This window comes from Limulus polyphemus, unplaced genomic scaffold (assembly GCF_000517525.1).
Source record: "Limulus polyphemus unplaced genomic scaffold, Limulus_polyphemus-2.1.2 Scaffold10, whole genome shotgun sequence".
In the NCBI taxonomy this organism is placed as follows: Eukaryota; Metazoa; Arthropoda; class Merostomata; order Xiphosura; family Limulidae; genus Limulus; species Limulus polyphemus.
This window is the reverse complement of record NW_013665620.1, coordinates 37713-62843: the sequence shown is the minus strand read 5'-3', so window position 1 is coordinate 62843 and position 25131 is coordinate 37713. Positions and strand designations below refer to the sequence as shown.

Genomic DNA, 25131 nt, shown 5'->3' with positions numbered 1-25131 from the left:
AAAAACTATGATGGAAGTGTTTTTAACCGTGTAACAGTTTTACCTAAAAAACTATGATGGAAGTGTTTTTAACCGTGTAACAGTTTTACCTAAAAAACTATGATGGAAGTGTTTTTAACCGTGTAACAGTTTTACCTAAATCTCCTCACTTCCTAACACTAACATTTCTATAAATTCAGATTTAAGGCTTACACAGTGCCGCCCGTACAAATCTTCGGCCAGGGACAAGTATTTTGTTTGCCACCCTCTTCCTCTCCCACAAAATTTCAATTCAACTTTTTAATATAACCCTCTTCCCCCGGGCTCTCCACAATAAATGTATCAGTAATACTACGCTTAGCTTGTGCCTTGAATATACGCTCCCCCACCCCTTTTACTGTAACAACAAGGAGTTCATATTTTCGAACTAGTGATATATGTTCCCAGGTATATATCATAAAAGTTATGTTCAAAGATGGAATTATACATATCCAATATCAGTACATTATATCATTATTTTTCTACATGACTTACATTGTAGTTATCATGGTAAAGTAAAAGTCTGTGTACCGTACATAAAATTCTTTGTAATACTAATACAGTATACCGACATATAAATTTATACTACAACCCATTATACACCTCTAGTAACTTGAGTACAATAGACCAAAGCGATTAGATGGGTGTTTGGTGTACAATAAGCTCACCAGCACATGCTGAAAACAAGAAATAAAAACTGTGTATTTCATCAGTTAAACTTAAACTTCAACCAAATAGTATCTTGTATTTCTAAGATGGAACAAAAACAAACGTATTTCCCTAACGGATCATCTCAGATGTGTTGAATCTCTCTTTTTACAAATTTCGCGCAAGTTTTAACGAAAAATATCCCACTTTTTCCTTGTTTTGCGGACCGTGGAGTGGTTCAACTAAATACTCTTTTCTTAGCAAAAACCACAACGCAGACGCGTACTCAAGGGTGTATACATGGTGTTACATGGTGAGATGTTGTGTTTTATACACGTGCACACCCAAAGATGCCCGGGCACCAATGAATGCCCAAGTCCGAAGCAAGTTTCCCGACCTTACCTCCTACCCCCACTGCATTCCCTTCATCCTGAAAAAATTGCTGCGTGATCCTGGCGGTATGAGGACGGGCGTTATCCTGTCGATACACGAATTCAACTCCGACAGCACTATCAAAAGGACTCACATGCAGTTGCCACCCCAGACCATGATTGAGTCACCCTCAAAGGCATGAAAGTGGACAAGGTTACAGGCCGAATATCGCTTCTCTTCATGTCTCCAGACCCTCACACGTCGATCATTTGAAGATACACAGAACCTGCTCTCATCTATGAAGAGTACAGGGGTCCACTGCCGATAGGTCCAGGTGACACGTTCCTGACCGTTCAGCACGATACACACACACACACTCCGGTGACTAGTTGAAGCTCGTTCCTGAGGCATCTAGCGCTGCTGGTGTGGTTTCTAACAGTTGAATTTCGCAGATATCTGTCATCTACTGCCCCTGTAGCCCTTCTGCCACCTTGGCCTTCTGGCGTATTTTCCTAGCCTTATATTTGAACCACAATCTACTGACCGCAGACTGTTACACCCCCATGACCTGTGCTACTTCAGTCTGGGTGCGGCCTTCCTGATGCAGTGTGACGGCTCTGCAAACTTCAGTTTGTGTTAATTGGTTTCTAACAGTTTGCACAATATTTGCAAAAGTCAATTCCAGGAAAAAAATCCATAAACATAGCATTATCTCAACAGTAAACATGAAATCAAAACTACCCTTTTGTTATGCAGAATTTGGGTCATTTCTTAGAAATGCGTATTACATAAGGAACCATTGGGCATAAACTTATAAGCCCTAGGTAGAATTAGTGTATTTCTCTCCAATAAGCATGCTAAAACCGAAAAAAATGATAACTTAAAATGATACAAATTTATACAAACCTCATTATCCTTTAATTTTTATGAGTGATGTATTTAAACCGATAGCAATATGTTTTCTAAATGAAGAAACTTACTTAAACTATTGTGAATATAGAAATAAGTGCCGTAGAATAGCACAGTTGCTATTCAATCACATTTAGACTTTCCCCCTATTTACTCAGGAATTTGTATCGCTTGAGTGACTAAAACCATTTGTAGGATTTTAGAATATCATAAACGAACTCTAACATTGCACATATTTAGAGAAATGTTGAATATACTCTACTTGTTCAATGCCACTGTTTTAATGCACACTTCGAACCATTTAGTGAACAAACTGATACAGTATATTTAGGAAATTTTTCTTACTATGTTTCTCTCATAATTTACTGAGAACCTGTGAAGATTATTAACCAATTGGTTCTCAGGCGCGTGCGAGTTGTTTTGTAACCTTCTGGTGTAATTTGTTTTCCCGTCCTTTTTTCCATTCAGTAACACAAATATTACTAATTAGAGTTGGATGCTTTACTAAGATTACACGACAAACATTTCCCTCGTGGAATAGTCCATGATTAGCGTTGGATGCTTTACTAAGATTACACACGACAAACATTTCCCTCGTGGAATAGTCCATGATTAGAGTTGGATGCTTTACTAAGATTAAAGCTACACGACAAACATTTCCCTCGTGGAATAGTCCATGATTAGAGTTGGATGCTTTACTAAGATTACACGACAAACATTTCCCTCGTGGAATAGTCCATGATTAGAGTTGGATGCTTTACTAAGATTACACGACAAACATTTCCCTCGTGGAATAGTCCATGATTAGAGTTGGATGCTTTACTAAGATTAAAGCTACACGACAAACATTTCCCTCGTGGAATAGTCCATGAATGACATCTGAAAACCAATTTCAGTTTATAAGGCCTAATTAAATTAATTAGAAATTACTTTTTATAAACATTTTTCAATGTTTTCTGCGGAAATTTTTCTATCTGCTTGTCATCTTACGTGCAGAATGAATCAAAATATTTTAGGCTGTTATAAACACGGCAGTTGTAAAATATTAACTTTTTTTTATAAATATTGAAAGGTATTCTTGAAAAAATCTCTAGTATTTTTCATGGAAAGAAAATATTAAAGGGTACCGAAACGTCTCGCTTCTTTCTCTTGTATTATAATTTCGTATAATAGATATAATGGTTGAAATGAGTTTTGTAGTTTTGTGATCCCAGGTTTTAGCGTAGACACTTGTACAAGAGTTAATGAAAGATTTTCAGACCTATTTTTAAGTGCATTTACATTTTTTAAGAGTAGTTCAGAAGTTTATCGCGGAGCAAAGGTTTAATAGCGGTGGTCACATTGTTAACTTTAAATTTGAGACACTAAGTGGTTAATGGGCCGCACTGTGAATCTACAGGACCCACATTCGATGTCCCGTCACCGCAAGAACAAAATCGTGCTCCGCAGTTTGGGGCGTTGGATGTGTTATAATTATATCGGCCAAATTCAACTATTCAATCATTACGGCCCCGTTGCGGGGCCGTAATTTCCTCTGTGTTCGTGAGTAGAAATGTGTGGAGAATTGATACCATCCTTAAAACACAGATCCAGCCTTACACTTTAATCAGTAATTTAGAAGACAATTTAAAGTTACTGAGGTAATAGTGAACGTTAACTCGCTTTTCTTGATACTTTGGGAAATAATAGCAGTAGTAATATTTTGTCAATTATTTTTAAAAAAAATATTTTTCTATTTTTTTCTCGATCGTATAGCACAGAGTTTTTAGATAAAGTTAATTATCTTAGCCTTTTAGGATTTTTAATCTCTGAATGTAAAATAACTAATTAGAACAAAAAAAGCATTTTATTCTCGAGTTGATACGGACATTTTGGTGTTTGTGCTCTATAACCTTAATGGATGTATAAATATTCTGAACTTAAAGTATGATTAGTAGAATATGTATCAAGATAAACTTATTGTTTGTTCTAGTTAGGAGAAGACCAAGAATGAAGGGTTTTATGTATATATATAAAACTTTGCGTGAAATTCAAGCCAAGCCTTAAAGTTTTGGATTATAGATTGCCACATTAGTATAGAATTCACTTCTCGTGTAAATTCTCTAAACTTTTTACTAAACCAGTGACGTCACGCTAAGCTCGCGATCTTTGGAGTAGCCCCGCTTACGTTTGACACGACACACACCCCTCCCGTTTTAACGGATAGACTTTAAAGAGGCACAACTTTCCTTCTCATTTACTAATGTGTTAAATGTTGCTTCTTAATATATTCCCCTTAACTTACCTTATCTTTATGTACACGTGTTAAAACATGATGCTTTAACTCTTCGCCCACCTATGGCTGAGCGGTAAATCAGACGACTTGTAACGTTACAAATCGGGTGGGCAGAGCACAAATAGCCCATTATGTAGCTCTGTGCTTAACAAAAAACGAATAAAACAAGTAACATATTATTTATTTTATTTTCCCGGTTTCATCAGTGGCATAGCGGTATATTTGCGGACTTACAACACTAGAAACCGGCTTGATACGCGTGATGGGCCCATTGTGTAGCTTTATGTTCAAGTGCTAAGAAAACAAACATTTACTTCAAAGAGAAATATAAAAACTTTTGAGTACAACTTTTCTAACTGAAAATAAATAGCATGAATAAAACACATATCTTAGAAAAAAAAAAATATATATATACAGAAAAATAAAAAAGAAGTTAAATAAAATCCCTATATAGATTAACATTTATCAAGATATAAATTAGTTTAAGCTTATGAAATATACTTTCTCTTCTTTTCTATTACATCATTTTTATTTAGATTCGAGTTTTACCTAAATTACTCTTTCTCCTATATTAAAGAACATTTTATTTTTATAATCTTTAGCAATTTCACTAACATGCCCGTTACTTACTTTACTGTCCTATCTGTAATTCCTAGTAATCTATGCAACTATTCAAACTAATATTATTCAACTACTGTTACGTTTGTTTTTTGTTGTTGTTTTTGGTTTACAGACTCCAGTTCATCAAGTTACTAGAAACTTGAATAAAATTACAATTTTTTTGTCATAAGATGTAACTTAAACTATGTATAGATTAATAAACTAGTTATAGAACATGAAGGAGGAAAGTACTCTGAAAAACTGGAGTAGAACATACAAAACAGTATGAGAACACTAAGGTAAATGTTGCAGAATGAAAGGAGTTCCAAAATATTGAAGAGAGTCACGTGAAGCTTTTCAGGGAAAAGATTGAGCAACACATTAAAACTTAACATGATTTATAGTTTCCGGGGAGGAGCCACAACTTCTCTATTTCGGAGAAGACATTACTCCAACTTTGTTTAAGGTGATATTAAACCCACACGTACCCAAACGTGGACGGAAAATAAAAATGTTTACGTGTCTGGTTTATTTGTTTGTTGTTAAGCGCAAAGCTACACAATGATTGTCTGTGCTCTGCCCACCAATCGTATCAAAACCCAATATTTTAGCTTTATAAGCCCTTAGACTTACCGTTGTGCCAGTTGGGGGGGGGGTCTAAATGTCTGGAAAAGATACAAGGTATTGAGTTTGCTAACTGAAAAGTAAAACTCCTATGAGTAAATATCTTTGTATCTGTAGATACTCAGTCCTATGACTAACGGTAATGAGCTTTTAAAATATGGGGGAACTCACGTTTTTTATAACGAAAAGAAGCATTTATCAAATATTTAGTTAGTGCATCTTTACCAATAAGATCAACATACACATTTCCTTATCAGAAATTCAAACAAACGGAACTAAATTGGTTCCAATTTAGATTCAACTGGATTAGCGAACTCGGTAGCTTCTGAAGAAGCTGTAAAAGCGAAATATTGAGCTAATAAAGATACATTCTGGTGACATAGGTCGTGAACTTATTTACCTTAATTGAAATGTCTCGTAATAAACTTCAGTTTGCGTTAAACAAAGTTAAGAACAAATAATTTTTTGATTGAGAAAACTGTTGAGCCATGTAAGATGCAACATCTATACCCAAGGTGATAGAGTCTTCTGAGAAGACATTCAATGTGAACTCAAACAAAAACATATTCAATGTCGAGAAAAAGACCTACTGTTCTTCCTTTAGTTACAAGAGCTAATGAAAATAGATACTTGTAGCCTAATAATACGGTTAATAACACTTTTACTCTTGTGGAAATCATTTGGACTAGGTGAGAGTTGATTAATATATTCTAGAGTAGTTGAAGGCGAGAGTTCACCTGGTGTTTCATGATTTCAGCTACACATGATAGAAAAGAAATAGGCAATAAGAATATATTCGTAGAGGGTTATTTTATTTTGGTATAAGAATAACTTCTTTATATTTCCATATAGGATACTGACTTTTGATTCAATTATCATTAAACAGTTGAAGGAGGAAAGAAACCGAGAAAGACCACAAGTGTCTTAGTAAAGCATAAATGATAAACATATAGGGGAGTGTATTGCTAAATAAGAGCAGTTCGAACTTCTATCAGGGTAAAAGGGCAATTTACTTCTGTCGTTTTACCTTTACTTATTTAAAGTAGTGCCAAAATAATTCATAAGGTATTTTTTAAATAATATTTTATGTATTATATTACATGTCCAAAAATGGTAACAAATGAAAATATGATTCTTTCAGAATTTTCTTCACAATGCATTCGTTAAAGTGTTTGTTGGCATACTGACATATAATGAGCTTTTTTAGTGGAATCTAGTGTTATTATATGTATATCATAAAGCAAATAGCATACCTTAGTTTTCCTATTATCATTTCTTAAAATACTCAAAATTGTAATTATACTAAAATTATGAGTGTGTAAGTAGAATAAGAATAATCGGCTCAAGGCGAGATATTTCACTAAACGTAACGTATGTATCTTGTTTACATTACATCAGGCACAACGCTTAATAAGTACCTCCCAATGGAGAGGTGGGCCCGGCATGGCCAGGTGGATAAGGCGCTCGACTCGCAATCTGAGGGGTCGCGGGTTTGAATCCCCGTCCCACCAAACATGCTCGCCCTTTCAGCCGTGGGGGCGTTATAATGTGACGGTCAATCCCACTATTCGTTGGTAAAAGAGTAGCCCAAGAGTTGGCGGTGGGTAGTGATGACTAGCTGCCTTCCCTCTAGTCTTACACTGCTAAATTAGGGACGGCTAGCGCAGATAGCCCTCGTGTAGCTTTGCGAGAAATTCAAAAACAAACAAACCCAATGGAGAAGCCAATACTGTAAGTTAGAACCAATTTTGGCAAACGAAACTGCACATTTGGGGTTTTATGTTTCTTATTAGAAAATATTTTATACAGTTTTTGTTTGCTCATGTAAGTATTTTAGAGTAATAAGTTGAGATACATTAACAGTTTCTTCTATAATTTTAAGAATACGAAATTTAGTGTTTTACAGTCAGACTCTAATATCAAACCTTGGTCGTTTTTATGTTTAACTCAAACATGGTTATTTATAGTTTGCATCTAGAGAGAGAAGGTTAATTTTGCGTTGACATAGGTTTTGTAATGACTGCATAGATTAACTCAGACTTTTTTATTTCGCACAAAAAATAAAAATATATAAAGTAGAGAACAAAGAGCGAAAGTAAACAAAACTTTTGAGAGTCAATATGTGTTCCTTTAAAACAACTAATAACCTTTCTTCAAATGGTATAGCTTTATATGGAAAGAAAATACAACATGAATTATTTTGAAGTTTGGGTAATTTTGACATAATATTTCTTGAAGAGCTGCAAATAATTTGATCATTAAAAGATAAAGTGTGCACAACTTCTTGATAAATAAAAATAATGTGATAATCAGTAGAGGAGATTCTAGATAAAAACATCAGCCGTTCTATTATATATGTTTGGAACTCATCAGCAGGATTTTTCAAACACCAGAGAGACGATTCATTATGATGACATCTGTTTTATTTTTTATTTTCAACTCATAGTTGTGATTTGCAAGTACACCGAACGATGTTTAGCTACTGTATGACAGTGCAAAGCACCACGATCAAGTAAAACTTTTAAAAAAAAATAAACCTCTCATTTATAACAAATAAATTGACCTTATTTGATTGTGATTGCGACTGAATAAAAAAATCCCAACCTTAAAGCGTAAAAAGTATGTGTAACTTCAGTGTTTCTTTAGCTGTATTCGTTGATTAATGTTGTTGTTTTTTTTCACGCCCCTTGACATACCTAACAACACAAATCTTACGAATACGTCGACCATTAGTCACTGACAAGCGCTGAATAAATGAAGTGACTGTGTAGATTCTCTGTCAACATAACTTGTGAGTGAGTGGCGACTTTCAAGCAGTTGAACATGAATTACGGAACATTTTTCTTTGTCCATAATAAACGGACATCGAACTTGAAGTGGAAGATCTCCTGGTTTTGAATGGCGTTAGAAGAGTGTAAGGCAAGCCTCCTGTTTGCACACGATAAGACAGTTGATTCTTATAAAGAAGATCTTAGAATTAAACAGTTTAATACGCTGTAGTGACAAATGTTAACTGTGACAAGTACAACAAGCGGGCGCGTTATGGAGTTGAAAAAGGTTCGAACATATGATAAAAAACGTAGCGACTCACAGCACACCTTCGAAGCTCAACCGTGGAGAAATATTATTTCACGCAACCTGTCAACAAGGATTACGGCGAGCCTTTGAATAAAACTGACTGTTTATAAAGCAGGGAAAGAATTAATCAGCCACGGGGTTGTGTAAAAAATAACAATGACGCACAAAGTTTTTGTTCATTTAGATATGTGGTCAACCTTCTATTTTTTTTTTTTAAGAATGTTACGATTGCTTCAGAATTAAGACTTAATAATCTTAAATGTGGAGAGTAAGACTTAACTCGTATAATTTCTTCAAAATGTTTTTCATATCTACATTTTTCCAGAATGGAAACTTTTTTAACACGCTAAGGTTAACAATATTATTGATGGCGGTTTAAAACCGTTTCGTACCCACAGGTAAAGCAAGCACGTGGTGACTGCGTGTAGAATAGATGAACGTGTTTGTGACATACATACTTTCTCAGTCTGCTCGATAAATTGCAGAGTTTGTTCATTTTTAGAGCAAAGCCACGCTAGGCTATCTGCTGTGTCCACTGCGGGAATCGAACCCCGAATTTAAGCGTTGTAAGTCACTAGACTTACCGCTGTCCCATCGTGAGACAAATTGCAGGGACACTATCCTTAAGATCAAGACTTGACATATCTCTGTTGATTAGGCCATGTACTCGCTTTTCATTTTCATACGTGCAAGTTGGGAAAACCTTTTCCAGCTTGCATATATGAAAAGAAAAACTCGACTATCTTCAGTTTGTGAACACGAAGTAACAATATTTTATCTTTGTGACAGCGAAAAACTGGGCAAGCGAGAACTAAATACTGTATTAGGCGTTGTTAACCATGCAGTGAATTTATATTATTTATTCTTACTAAAAGACCTAAGGTATCAACTTTTCAGTTGTCCTGTTACGCGGAATGTTTTGTCCTTTAACGACAGCTTTTTTGTTGTAATTTGCCTTCTTTATCCGTAGTTGTCTTGTTAACAAGTGTTCTATTTTTAGATGAATAAGTCTCTAGCCAACAAGGAATAGATTTGAAATACGAAATAGACAAGCATCATAGCATTCATGAAGAAAAGGAACATTGTGTATTGTTCACAGCGGCTAGTCGAGCCGAGCTTCGTGATGTTGCTTATGCCCGACATACATCACGACTTTCGTAGAATAGCGATCATTAACATATGTTCTTCTGGGAGACTGGAATGCATTGAATGATGTGTACAGGAGTCACGTGACCATCGTTCCCGAGAGCGTAATGTAATCAAGTTTTGTTTTATTGGTTGTTGCATGTCTTTACCATATACATATACAAATGTAAACAATATCAGCATCCTGAGTTTTATCCTTTATACCAAGCTGCTAAAAACAACATGGGCAAGGAAGATTTAAGGTTTATTTTAGTTACTTAATGTTATAACTGTGTGTTCAGACACTTTAATATAAACTTTTAATGACTCATTCGTGTTTTTGGTTTTACCTTTGAATAGCCCTATTTCTTACGTAGTTATATGAAGCTTTATGAAACTCATTTTTAAGCATATTGCCCTACCTTTTTGAGCATTTCATCGAGTGGTGAACTTTGTCGTGTCTATAGAGATTGAATTAAAAGAAAAAAAGATATATCTATGAATCTCCGTGTATTTGTAATCCGAATTTGAGTCATTAACATCTTTCCACTGTATGGCATTTTTAGTGCAATTTAAATACAGTTTATATTCCTTACTTTACAAAGAAAATTAATGTGTAGAATTATCGTTGAGAATACTATATGATGTTAGCAGAAAATATAAATCAGAATCTAATACTAAACATCATTTATTTTTTTATAATCCTGCAAGGACGTTAAGCACCTAATTATCCATATTACGTAATAAAAAAATCAATTAGAGTTTCTTAGGTATATGTTACAGCCCACCATATTCTCAGCATGGAATAGAGAAACAATATTAATTCATCTAATAATCCTTAATACATTAATGAACATATACCGGGCAAGAGACTTACTGAAGTGGAGTTTTTGTGAATTTATATGGATTCTTCCTAAATAACACATATTACAATATAAACACAGTTTCTTAAGGAAGAATTGAAAATAAGACTTATTTTCAAGCTTACATTTCCGACTTCATATGATTGTGAACGCATATGTGAAAACGTTAAATGTCATAATAATATTATTATCATCAACGCTTAGCAATAACTTAAGTTATATCTTTAAAAAAAGTTCTACTTCCACAGTTGTGTAAAAATAAAACGTTTAATTTAACGCAAGTACATATATACTTATAACTAAATCCGTAGAGAAACGCAATAAAATTTATAATGAAACATACATCTACAACTACGTAGAAATATATAAACAAACACATACAGCTGTACAATAAATGTGTACAGCAACGAGAAACGTAGAAACAAATACCTACAGCTAAATAGAAACACAGAAATAAACAAACCTACAGTCACGTAGAAACAGATATATACAGTTAGGTAGAAACATAGAAATAACGTCTACAACCACAGAGACACATAGAAATATGCAAGTACAACTACACAGAGAAGTGGAAATAAATATGTACAGCCACGTAAAATCTTAGAAACAAACATCTACAGATAAACAAAAACATAGAATTAAGCACATCTACAGTCACGTAAAACATAGAAATAGACATTTACAGTTACGTAGAAACATAGAAATGAACGTCTACAGCCACGTAGAGACATAAAAATAAGCACGTACAACTACACATGAAAATAAACTTCTACAACCACGTAGAAACATCAAATAAGCACGTACAACTAACACGGGGGTATAAAAATAAAAATATACAGTTATGTAAAAATATAGAAATAAACATCTGCAGTTATGTAAAAGCATGGAAATAAACATCTGCAGTTATGTAAAAACGTGGAAATAAACATCTACAGTTATGTAAAAACATGGAAATAAACATCTGCAGTTATGTAAAAATATAGAAATAAACATCTGCAGTTATGTAAAAGCATGGAAATAAACATCTGCAGTTATGTAAAAACATGGAAATAAACATCTGCAGTTATGTAAAAGCATAGAAATAAACATCTGCAGTTATGTAAAAACATGGAAATAAACATCTGCAGTTATATAAAAACATGGAAATAAACATCTGCAATTATCTACAAATATGGAAATAAATATCTGCAGTTATGTAAAAACATGGAAATAAGCATCTGTAGTTATGTAGAAACATGGATATAAATATCTATAGTCACGTAGAAACACAGAAATAAAAACCTGCGGTTACGTAGAAACATACATGGATATAAATATCTACATCCACGTAGAAACAAAAATAAACATCTAAAGTTACGTAGAAACATAGAAATAAACGTTTACAAACACATAAAAATAAACACCTATCACGTAGAAACACAGAACCAAACAACTATAGTTACATCAAAACATAAACACAAATATCTACAAATAAGTTGAAACACAAACGTCTACTATTATGTAGCAATATAGAAGCAAAAATCTACACTTGCATTTTATTTAAAAAAAGTATAGTTATATGTAACAAATAGCAATGTAATTAAATACATCTCTTGCATCGTTAAACATGCATCCTATTGACTGAAATTTATCTGTCTATATGTACTGGAACTTTTGTTAATGCCTGCTAACACTATGGCACGTACATGAATGAGGTCAAGACTGAGATGAGAGGCTAAAGAAGTCGTGAACAAAGTCTCTATTTAATTGGTCCATTAAATAAAAAACTTGACTAAAATCAAAATATAATAATCTAGTTTATTTTATCTGTACATCAAGGCTTTTTTTTTTTGGTAAAATGTATAACTTTTGTAAAAATGATTTCAAATTGTATTATTACAGTTAATAGTAGCATCAATATAACTTGATTTATTCGTATGAATATATGTAACATTCATGCCTACATAGCAAGTGTTTCTTACTGGATGGATATCTATATGCGTAATTTTGCGAGTGTGAATATACTGTTTTTCATATTGGAATGTTATACGATATTTTGAGAACATTCAAAGTTTTAAAAAAAACAGATGTGTAAGATGCTTATTGCATTTATAACTAAACACATTTCAGTCAAACTAATCAATACAACGTAGCTGCAGCGTAGATAAAGTAATATATCTTAAAAGTCTAAAAACCATACAGACAGAAGAACTGGTCTAAAGCATTGACCAAGTTCGGTCTTTCTAACAATGAATTCTCAGATTGGATCAAAGAGAACCGAATAAACGTACATACGTGATCACAAGTTTGAACGCCACGGGCGGTTTGTCGACATATGAACAGCTAGATTCTAGATTCAAGTAAAATTGATTACTGGATTTAGTGACCGACCAATCACAGTAGAACCTGTTTAAGAACCAGCATAACCTTGTTTAAAAAATGATTTAGATTCATTGATGTGGTCAATGTTTAATTATGCTCCAACTAAGTCACGTGAACATTTTAAGAAACTGACTAATGTCCCGTAAATTGAGCAATTCTATAGTAAAACGTTTAAAACAAACCGTTCGTTAAAATGATGTTGTGGCGTTTAGTAAACATCGAATGGATTACATTAACGTAACAAATCACCGTGTAACAAGACGAGAAAATAAATCCGTATAAAATAAACATTTTTTTTACGTAGGGAAGTAGTGGTCTAAGATCGTTCATTACAGTTATAACCAGAGTATGTTATAGGGAAGTAGTGGTCTAAGATCGTTCATTACAGTTATAACCAGAGTATGTTATAGGGAAGTAGTGGTCTAAGATCGTTCATTACAGTTATAACCAGAGTATGTTACTAATTTGGTAGTTAGGTATTTCCCGAACAATGAAAATTTCTCACGCCAGCCGATGTTTTAAAGTGAAAGACATTCTTGAATTAAATGAATTTCCCTCTACTTCCAGTTCGGTGAGAGCGGGACTCTCGTCGAATTCAACGCCTTTCGGGAACTCCTTCAGCTTGCCGCTTGAAGTTCCGTCCGTAGCCTCCTGTAACTTACCAAATAATTCCCCATTCTTCTACGAGAGCAACGGGGTTTACACGGAAACATCGGGTAGCAGACTTTACGCTGGTTCTGAGCTTCTTCCTTCATACACTTCTATGGGTAAATATTACCAAATCTTACATTTATGATTCAGCTTATAAAAAAAGTAAGTTTATGTAAGATTTCTATACTTTTCTTTCACTTAACAAATATTAAATATATATATAAGCATTATATAATTATTTCCATGAAATAACGTAGTATTAAAAATTCTCTTTATTTCCAGAAACAAGGTATTAGTGAAGACTTAAATTATTTTCATACAAATACTCCTTTAAAACTCCTAACTACTTAAAAAAAATTATTATCTATAGCTTTTTGTGTAAGTTCACTTTATACTACTTATGGCATCGCCCCCCAGTGGCACAGCGGTATGTCTGCGGACTTACAACGCTAGAAACCGGGTTTCGATACCCGTGGTGGGCAGAGCACAGATAGCCCTTGTGTAGCTTTGTGCATAATTAAAAACAAAACAAAAACTTATGGCATCCTCTGTTATAATTCTAAGTGAATTTATATTTATTAAAACAAGTAGAACTTTAGGTATAAAATAGTTTCGGAGCATTCATGAGACTTGCGTCATGATAACGTTAACGAACCTATAATGGCAGAACGTGTGCAAACACAGGCCACTTATTCCACTGAGATGGTATATAAATCCTCAAAGAGAGATATGTTTTAAGAAGTTTGAAATACTTCTAAAACTAATTCTAAGAGCACTTTCAATCGTGACTTTTTTCAACTCTATATGAATCTTTTTTTATATATAACCTTGTTATTTATATATAACATACTGTACATTTCGAGACGCATATAACATATTATGGCAAAAGAGACTCGACAAAGGCGACTGGAGAACATTCGACGTGTATGGAGTGTTTTTAGCTGGCTTGTCTTAATTCATATTTCTTAAGTGTTTGTCCCAGATACTATAGCTTCTTGCTTAACTTGGTTCTCTCATTACTGTATAACAATAAATCACCGAAAGTTTAAATTATAACAAAACAGATTAGCAACATTAGAAAAATTCAAACCTACTTGCACGGTTGATTGAAAAACGAACAGCTAAGTATAGATAGAAGAATGGATAAGCAGACAGAAAAATAGATTTTTGTTTGTTGAATTTTACGCAAAGTTACTCGATGGCTATCTGCAATAGCCATCCCTAATTTAGCAGTGATAGACTAGGTTAGAGAAAAAAGACAGCTAGTCAACACTGATGAGATATGTGATGGAAACAACTTGGTACATGTGACTTTTGTTTCTTTTCCACACACAGATCTTTCTTCTTATATTATTACAGTCCCTCTGTGGGACAGCTGTAAGTCTCTGCGATTATAGCGCTAAAATCCGGTTTTGCTCTAAAAGAAACAAACTTATGTTGCATACTGTTGCCTGGGGAATGTGGACAGCTTTTACCACTGAACTTTGTGCCCGTGGATTCTCACTTGTTACAAGGTGCCGCACTTTGCTTACCACGGATGTGATACGACTTGTTGTAGGTTTCTTTATAGAGAGCTCCTAGTTTCCTAAGCTAATCCATATTCTTATTCTTCCAATTCAATGCCATTAAGATTAAAGGATATTATAATCTTGAAAATTCTAAATCCTCAATCTGGATTAATCTTTATGTGATCTAAGTGTATGATTATCTTGTGTTGGTAAGGGCTGTCACATACCCTTCTCCAAAGCAATCGATTTTCGGTAACATCACACTACCTACGTAACACCCAACAATGCCAAAATGTAGTTCTGATACATGCCATTTCACAGCGACTTTATGTCGGCTGTGGTTGTCACGTGACTTACTGATTTACATATTCAAAATTGTTTAAAATAGTATACTCAACCCTGTATCTACTCATACATACAGTGTAGGTTAGATCATTGATAGTGCTGTTCTGCATAGTTTAAAACATATTCTATGTGATGTAAAGTACAAAGAATGCCCCTCTTGATCTCAATTACAAAGTATGCCCTACTTGATGTAAATTCCAAGAAATACTTGATTTTATGTAAATTACAAAGTATGCCCTACTTGATGTAAATTCCAAGAAATACTTGATTTTATGTAAATTACAAGGTATGCTCTATTTGATGTAAGTCCCAATGCATAATCTAATTAATTATACTTGTTATAGGACATTAGTGTCAAGCCTATTATATTTTTAATACTAAATCCTTTATTCAGTTCCTTTATTTTTGAAGAAGAAGAAGAGTGTATAATAGTATTTCAACCACACTTTATCCGCCATTTCCATTGCCGACGATGTATTTCGCTCATTACAGAGCTCATTGGTATGATTTAAGTACTGTTATACTAAGGGTCTGAGCACAAAAAGTAATGTTAACAAGTATCTTTAATTACAGTAATGCTTTGCCAACTCAGAAAAGGCGTTCAGACCATAATAAATGCATAATGCACACCATGTAAATTACAAGGTATGGTCTAGTTGATCAACAACATTGAAAGTTAATGATAAAACTGCATTATTTTTACTAGATCGTAAAATATTTATATAGAAGTATACAGCATGCCTTGTGCAATATACCTCATTCATTTCTTTAAATACTACAATACGATTCATTTGATAAACAAAATTCATGTCATATTTCAGTATGTTATCCTTCAGTCTATAATATGTACACTCTGACCATGAAGCTATTCTTGATGTCATGTATACTTTACGTTTTAACACGTATCAAGTATGATTAGCAATACATCAGTATGTTATCCTTCAGTCTACAACATTCTGATCATGAAGTAACACATTATGTCACATATACTTTAAGTTTTGACACGTGCTAAATATAATTAGCAAGACCTTGCGTATTATAGCTTATAAAACACTGTATAGTTGATCATCGAGACCGTACGGATTATAGGTTATACATCGCGGTATATTTGATCAGCGAGGCCTTACATATTATAGCTCATACCACATAAACTGAGGTACCCGTTCTTTGTCTGGATTATGGACTTAAAATATAGTGTGGATAGATGGTATGATAAATAATACAAAAATCCAAATTTTCACACAATTTATTATAACATAATATATTATTACAGTATTCATTATTACCACACCAAAAGTTTTGTATATGTATATACTTAAGACATGGTATACACTGTACGATGGTTAGGGTGACTTTGTAGGAAGAGGTAGCGAGCGGCAAAAGTGGTGGCGGTACGGGTGTTTTCTGTTACCCGCTTTCAACACTCAGCTCCTAATGACCTTCCACAGTGTTTGGCCGCAAAAGTATCTTACGGGCCGAAGTTAAAAGGTTACAGGTCCAAGTGGAAAGTGGGTATAACTCAAGAAACGGCGTCGATGTTTTGTTCTAAACGGCTATACATTTCTAGTTGTTGTTTGTGTCGATGTTTTGTTCTAAACGCTGTACATTTCCAGTTGTTGTTTATGTCGATGTTTTGTTCTAAACGGCTGTAAATTTCTAGTCGTTGTTTGTGTCGTTGTTTTGTTCTAAACGGCTATACATTTCTAGTTGTTGTTTGCGTCGATGTTTTGTTCTAAACGGCTGTACATTTCTAGTTGTTGTTTGTGTCAATGTTTTATTCTAAACGACTGTACATTTCTAGTTGTTGTTTGTGTCGATGTTTTGTTTTAAACTGCTGTACATTTCTAGTTGTTGTTTGTGTAGATGTTTTGTTCTAAACGGCTGTACATTTCTAGTTGTTGTTTGTGTTGAGCTCTTTGTTGTGATACTGTTTCTATGTATACCGAGTTATGACATGCAGAAGTATATGATGTTTGTTAAGCATTATCTTGGGATAAGGTCATATTCTGGAGATATTGTAGAAACGGATTAGTTGTTTATTGTGTGACAGTTATGACATCCTTTTCTTACTTAAATCCGTATATTACAAATATAGGACTAGGGCATATCGATTTACACAAGACTTAGTGTTTGTCCAATTAACAAGTAACTACTGAAGCTCCCTGTCCTTCCTGATATACAGCTATCTTCAAACGCAAGTAAAGTACAGAGACAATTACAGTCTAGGTTAAACTACATTTTTATTGCCCCCAAACCCAGCCTATACTTTATTATTTGAGTCGTCGATTTTGATAAAACCGTCTTTTTTTCGCTTTCCCTTTATATCTATAAATTATCTTATCATTTGATTTGCGCGCATTCAACCTGATGAAGCCTATTCTTTGATCACATTTAAGTACATGCTTGAAAACCTGCACTTCTGTTCTACGCAGACTTAGTTATTAGTATTTACATTTAAAAAAAACTATAAGTTAAGTTTGTGTATCATCACTTCTATTATATAATAACAAGCAGATACGATTTTGAATTAGTAATTCTATTCTATAAATTAGGTAAACTCAGACATCATCAGTTCTATAACATTTTAGGTAAATTTAGGTATTAGCAATTTTATTCTATAAGCATGACGAGTTAGGCGTAAGTTTTGTTTTATAAGAACAGTCAACTATTCTAAGAAAATAGCAATTTTTGTATGTTCTTTTCTCCAAATGCAAACAATACAAGAAGCACAGCTTCAGTTTCAAATATTTTTTTATTATGATCATTTTTCTTCTATTTTTATTATGACCATTTTCTTAAATTTTTTCTTTGTCGTTTCATATTTTTTCCATCCATGTTTTATTGAGAAATGCTCAGTTTGTATTACACAAAGCCGCATGTTGTGTAAAAATACTGAAAAAAGTAGCACTCCGCTAATGGCAGATAGTTAGTAACAATAAGAAAAGATAATACAAGCTTAAGATTTTATCAGTTCAGTTGAAGAAGCATGACGTTAATGATATTGATTATCACGAAGTTCAATATTCCAATCAAGCCTGCACTTCCTCTAACAACGATAAAAAATCGTTCATAGACTCCTAGGGTCTGAGGAGGAAGAAGAGACTTTTAATGTCTTGATATATAAAATCCCATGAAGAACACTCTACCCGCAAAGGTTAATAAATAGATGATATACGTAAAGGCTTATGTTACGTTCAAATGTTTATTTAAGAGTTAAGATAAATATCACGAAACAAAGTCTTAAACTTGTACATAATATATATCATATAACAAGACATTATAACGCCATATAGAATTAAACCACCCAGAGTTACAAAACGTCTGTCCAATACTTTAATATTTCTCCACCTGTAACAGCTTCCTTGTTTAATACGATTTATTTGTTGTTGTTTTTTTCCTATTTCATAGTTTCTCTGATATTTAATTCAATTCTAACAGGCCCCTTATGAGCCAGTGTGAGAAAATTTTGGTGAAAAAAACAACAACTAAGAAACCTATCCGGTTTTTCCTAATTTTAACTGACATGTTTTGGATATGTTTAGCATTGGAACTGCGAAAAGTGATTTGAAGTGGTAAGGTGACTGAAATCCGTCAGCGTATCATGAGCTTAACGGCCAAACACAAGAAACATGAAAGTCTCCACATGACACGCAGAGGTATTCAGGAACCATTTAGATGGTAGATATTGTGCAGCAAACCGAGTACAATATTATGCCTGTAGCTACTTTCAAAGTGTTCCTGCTAACTATCGTGATGTTTCGACATTCCCTACCGAATCGCAGGTGAAATCGTTCGTATCTCAATTGAAAGATAAACATAAAAAGGTGATATAAGAAGCATAAAAGGTTGGCAATTGCTTAATTAATGATTTTGAGAATATGGCTTTATTGATCTATACTGAATTTACTACCAGCAGGTAAACCTTAGTACTAGCTGGTTTGGAGACTTGAGGATGCTGTATTTCACTTTATCAGTTAACAAACGAAAACTTGTCTCAAAGTTGTCTCGAAAGGATATGTCCAAAATCATCATCTTTGGGAGTTTCCGAATTGAACTTACTTTTACTATTCAACAAATTGTAATATAAAGACACCTCTTGGCTCGTGAGGGACGTGTTAAATTTTGCCTGTTTTATCAAGTTAGTGCTACCCCAGTCTATAACATGAGATGTTTCCACCGCATGTTCTGCTAATACCTATTCATTTACTTTTTTATGTTCCTTTTCACATTTATCAATTTCTTCTATTTTATCTTTTGTACTCATGAGATTATTTAATTTACAACGCGGAGAGAATGTTATACTACATTCTATGTATTTTTTTTATTATATTACCTATTCTTGTAGATAAGCCTTGAAAATATGTTAAACAAATTCTCATGTTATCTACTTTACATTTTCCCTCTAGCCTTGTACACGTCAACATTCTTAATCGGTATTAGCAAAACATGTTATCGACTGGAGTAACATTAAGTTGATAACACAGGTTGAATTGAAAATTGAATTAAATATGAGAGAAAATGAAAAAAAAAAAAACAAATATAGCATATTAAACAAGGAAGCTGGTCCAGATCTAGAAATACTAAAGTACTGGACAGATGTTTTGTAACTTTGGGTAGATAGTCTAGATGGCGTTATTGGTATGTAAATGATTATGTGGGTAAATAACTCCCAACCATGCATCTACCGTTACTCTTCAAGATGGTGTTATAAGACACTAGAACATATGTAGTTTTTTTATTATAATAAAGGGGAAGTCAATGTTTTAATAACTATTTATTGTGTAATTATTTTAACGTTATATTCCGTATAATTGTTTGTTTGAAGTTAAGCACAAAGCTACATAATGAGCTATCTGTGCTCTACCCACCACGGGTATCGAAACCCGGTTTCTAGCGTTGTAAGTCCGCAGACATACCGCTGTGCCACTGGGGGGCACCGTATAACTGTAAATAAGGGTTGGTAGACTTGAAAATTAGTTTAATGTTATTGATAAGATTGGAATTTTTTATTTTCTGATATTTACGTCCGTGTTTCTAACTGATGTTAACTTTGAAGAAAACCTACTTAGGTTAAATTTATTTGTAGTACTTAATTGCACTGCTCAGCTATAACGCAGGTTTTGTTTTTTTAACACAAAACTACGCTCTGTCCACCGTGGGGTAATCGAACCTTCGATTTTAGCATTTTAAGTCCCATCAGGGGACTTCGCTATAGAATTAAATACAACACTAAACTTTAACAAACGATGCTTTGAGCAAAATCTTTAAAATTAACCGCATGAAATCAACTGAAGCACACTTTCTCTGTTTATAACTACATAATTGTTTCTTTTCTCCACTCTCGATATGAAATGAGACGTAATAATGGAAAATTAAGACTGTTATATGCAGACCCGATTATTTTCCTATTGTGGTTTAACATTTTGATCGTTCCGACCTGAAATAACACGAACATCCTACAGGACGTTATAACTACAATACAAAATTTTTTGTTGGTTAGTACCAGTTTGTGTCACGTGATTAAAGTCATACTGATTATTCGTCTCTACACAGTTTAACTGATCCGCAATAACGTAGAAAAAAAAAGCCTAAGAGTGGGTTTCAATTTAATAAGAAACTTAGTTTGAAATATAACCAGCAAGTCGGGTATTTTATGCCAATAATAATAACCATAATGATACACACCACATTCTTTCCAGAATGAAAAACAAAAAAATCTGAGATTTGAGCCAGAGGTTTCGCTAGATACTTAAAAGATTTGAAGATCGGGCTCATAGCCCCCCCCCCCTCCAATATCATGAGGTTTTCTATTCTGATTTTTCAAGACATTACCTGATGGAATAATCCGTAAATAATGGTAAAGTACACACAAATGCAACTTCGATAATAAAGAACGGCAGAGAAAATTCGGTTTGCTGAACCTTTATACTATATAAAGTGTACATAGTTGAAAACCCGAAGTTGGTCATCTAGTCATTCACTGCTGTAAAATGTAAACCTTCAGCAGACTACTGAAACATTCAAGGTGTACATCAATAAGACTGCTTTTCACTTCCTGCAGTTCTTAGTTTTAACTAGTCTTATCAGTTTTTTAGTTCTGTTATAGTTTATTTCCGATAGCACGACAACACCGTGTATGTAAAACGAGCGCTACTGAAGGTTCAGATTTATTCATAGCGAAAAGATACATTGTTAAATTCGACAGACATTTTACAAACTACTGAAACTTTAAAATATTAATAATAACTAACTGACACCAATAAAGCGTAGTAAATAATTTCACTGTAGGAAAATATTTTTCTTATATTCGTATATGGAAATATATTAATTCACTATCCAAAAGCACAAAAATGTGTTAATTAGAACCTGCATATCATTTACATAACCCTGCGCTTGACCTCAAAATATCCAATAAGTTAATATGATAATTAGAAATCTTTATTCCAAATGCTTTATTTTAACATTAAAATCTCTGATCCATAAAAACTGTTATTAACCTTCAAGCTATTTTTAACTACATATATAAACTCATTACCTATATATATAGTTACTTAAATGAATAGACAAATTACGTTATTTAATCAATTGGACAAACCTGTTTTCTACTCTTTCAAATTAATTTATTTAGCGACGTTTCGGCATTGGGTTCATTTCAGGCAATGATCGAATTACAACTGACCTGAATAGAGTAGCAGTTTAATTAATATGTCCTGAGACACACGGAGTAAGGCAGTCAAACAATAAAACAATAGTCACTTACACAACAATGTATGAATAAGAACTTTGTTACCGACATATAACAATCGGCAAAAGTCATAATATGTGAATCGAAAATAAATAAGATGAAATTTTGTAATAAATAAGATGAAATTTTGTAATAAATAAGATGACATTTTGTAATAAATAAGATGAAATTTTGTAATAAATAAGATGACATTTTGTAATAAATAAGATGAAATTTTGTAATAAATAAGATGAAATTTTATAATAAATAAGATGACATTTTGTAATAAATATATAAATTAGTGATAGCATATGAATCCGTATACAAATGTACATAAATATATGCTTACTAAACTTTCACATATAAATACTGTCCATATATAAACACGCAATTATCTAAAGATAAGGAAAGACACTTAGAGAAACATATCCCATATATAGTGCAGTGGCATAAGACCTGTTCTGGGGATGAACCCCTCCCCACGGTATACAACAAAACGCAACCATATTTTTTAATGCATTGGTATGTTAGAAGTATGAAATGGATGGTTGTGAAAAAACAACTTGTTTTCACGTGTTTTTATGTATGGATATTTATCAGTACCCTAGGTACAAAGATGTACTGCGGAACGGCGCATCAAAAATCACGAAAATTGTAATAACTCTGTCAGTTTTTATTATATCTTAACAAAAGTGGCACCAAAATGAAGCTTATATAATGGCTTTCAATACTATATAACAGAATTTATATTGTTCATATGATTAATCTGGCATTGTGATGAAATATGCCATTTCTGGAGATGATTTTTTAAAATGTATACCCTAGCATTAATATTTCATTGCTTGAGTTCTCTTTGGTAGAATAAGACACAACCATATTTTTCTGATCTATTAATATCTCCTTAGTCCAAAAGAATGGTTGTGAAATAATTAACCCATTCTGACATGTTTAATAACATGGATATCTACAGGTATTAACCTTGTCATGCATAAATACATGTGAAAACGGGTTATTTTTTTCACACCCATCCATTTCATACTTCTAACATACCAATGCATTAAGAATATGGTTGTAATTTGTTCTTCTGTGGAGAGGGGTATCTTCAATTTCCAGGCTCCAGTTTGAGAATGGCCACAGCACTAGGATCTAAGTCAGTTTAAAAAACAAGTTATTGTGGTAATTTTCTAGATCTACTGGTATTGTTCATAGGTCACGGATTCTGTTGTATATTTAACTATGGTTTCTGTTGGCCAATAAAAATACTCCCAGTAATTACTCGAGAAGTTGCATCCTTCGCTTTGTATAAAATATCTGCTTTTATTAGAATACCAAGCAATTATTGATTTTTTGTTAACTGTTACGAGATGTGAACAGAGAGGTGTGTTGCAGTACCTGTGTGAGTAACTTTTAGTTTTTATGAACTGTTGTGAATGTGAACAGAGAGATGTGTTGAATTACCTGTGCGAGCAGTTCCTTAGTTTTTATGAACTGTTGTGATTGTGAGCAGAGAGATGTGTTGCAGTACCTGGGTGAGTAGCTTTTAGTTTTTATGAACTGTTGTGAATGTGAACAGAGAGATGTGTGGCATTACCTGTGCGAGCAGTTCCTTAGTTTTTATGAACTGTTGTGAATGTGAACAGAGAGGTGTGTTGCAGTACCTGTGTGAGTAACTTTTAGTTTTTATGAACTGTTGTGAATGTGAACAGAGAGATGTGTTGAATTACCTGTGCGAGCAGTTCCTTAGTTTTTATGAACTGTTGTGATTGTGAGCAGAGAGATGTGTTGCAGTACCTGGGTGAGTAGCTTTTAGGTTTTATGAACTGTTGTGAATGTGAACAGAGAGGTGTGTTGCATTACCTGTGTAAGCAGTTTATTAGTTTTTATGAACTGTTGTGAAATGTAAACCGAAAGATGTGTGTCACAGTTCCTGTGTGAGTAGCTCTCTAATTTTTATGAACTGTTGTGAAATGAGAACAGAGAGGTGTGTTACAGTTCCTGTGTGAGCAGTTCTTTATATGCTCCAGAATTATTTCACGAACAGATCGGTTCACTTCCCCAATATACGATTGGTGTAAAAAGGAAGTGTGAAGCTTGGAAATAAAGTCATTCGAGTCCTTTATATAACTTGGTATTATTCTCATTAGGTGTGAAAGGATCATCTTAAAAAGTCAAGAAATTCGTTCACATGAACTGTCATTCGCTAAGACAATAGATCATAAAGATAATTCACTTTTGTGATCCTTGGGAAGTCCAAACCACTCAAGACAACAAGAATGATGAGGAATGATAGAGGATAACATCTTATCATCGAACTTCTTTTTAACATATATGTTTAATATATCTTTAGTTATTGCTCCAGTTTCCTCAATCATCATGGACAAGTTCTATGTAGGTTTATCTTCCAGCTGTTGTTCCGCTAGATTAATGTTTTGTTCATTATAGTAAATATTTTGTTTATATGATTGATTTATGATAAGGCTAGAATAATGCTGTAGTCATTTCAATGCTTCTTTTTCGTCTTAGATAAATGTTGTGATGAACATTTTTCTTTCCTATGAACATTTAGAAGGTCTTCCTTAAAACGACTTAACGTTCTTTCTGTGTCTATATTCCTGGTAAAATCTAGGAAACAACAAGTTAATTTTAAGAAATTAGTGTCCAACTGTGTATCTTCTTGACTACGGTAGGTCTTATTTTCAATTTTAGCTCGCTCAATCGTTTTTCAACATTATTTGTTTAATTAGAGTTTTTAGCCTTAGTTTGGTAAATAAGCGTTAAATACCCCTTTCTACTTCAAAATATGTACTATTAATTACAGATTGTTGAAGAGCAGCTTTAGGTCCTTTCGAAATTAAGTTTAGTGTACGGTTGGATGCTCTCTATTTTTTTAAACATTTGCTCCCTCGTTACAATTATAATGAAATAAGGTATCTCCTTCGTGAATGTTATTTACCGTATTTTTCGGAATATAAGACGCATCCTTATTTTGAAGAGAAAGTTTTGGGGAAAAAATAAGCTACAGTCGCATTT

General features: G+C 33.5%; 1 protein-coding gene across 2 annotated transcripts in view; it reads left to right on the top strand.

Moving 5' to 3' along the window:
- Positions 1-25131, top strand: part of LOC111085003 (homeobox protein Hox-A5-like) — a 31248-nt gene that overhangs the window by 2095 nt on the left and 4022 nt on the right. For both annotated transcript variants that reach the window (XM_022381896.1, XM_022381891.1), the window contains exon 2: positions 13441-13640. In XM_022381896.1, coding sequence (XP_022237604.1) covers positions 13441-13640 — 200 coding nt within the window. The remainder of the gene's footprint in view (positions 1-13440; positions 13641-25131) is intronic.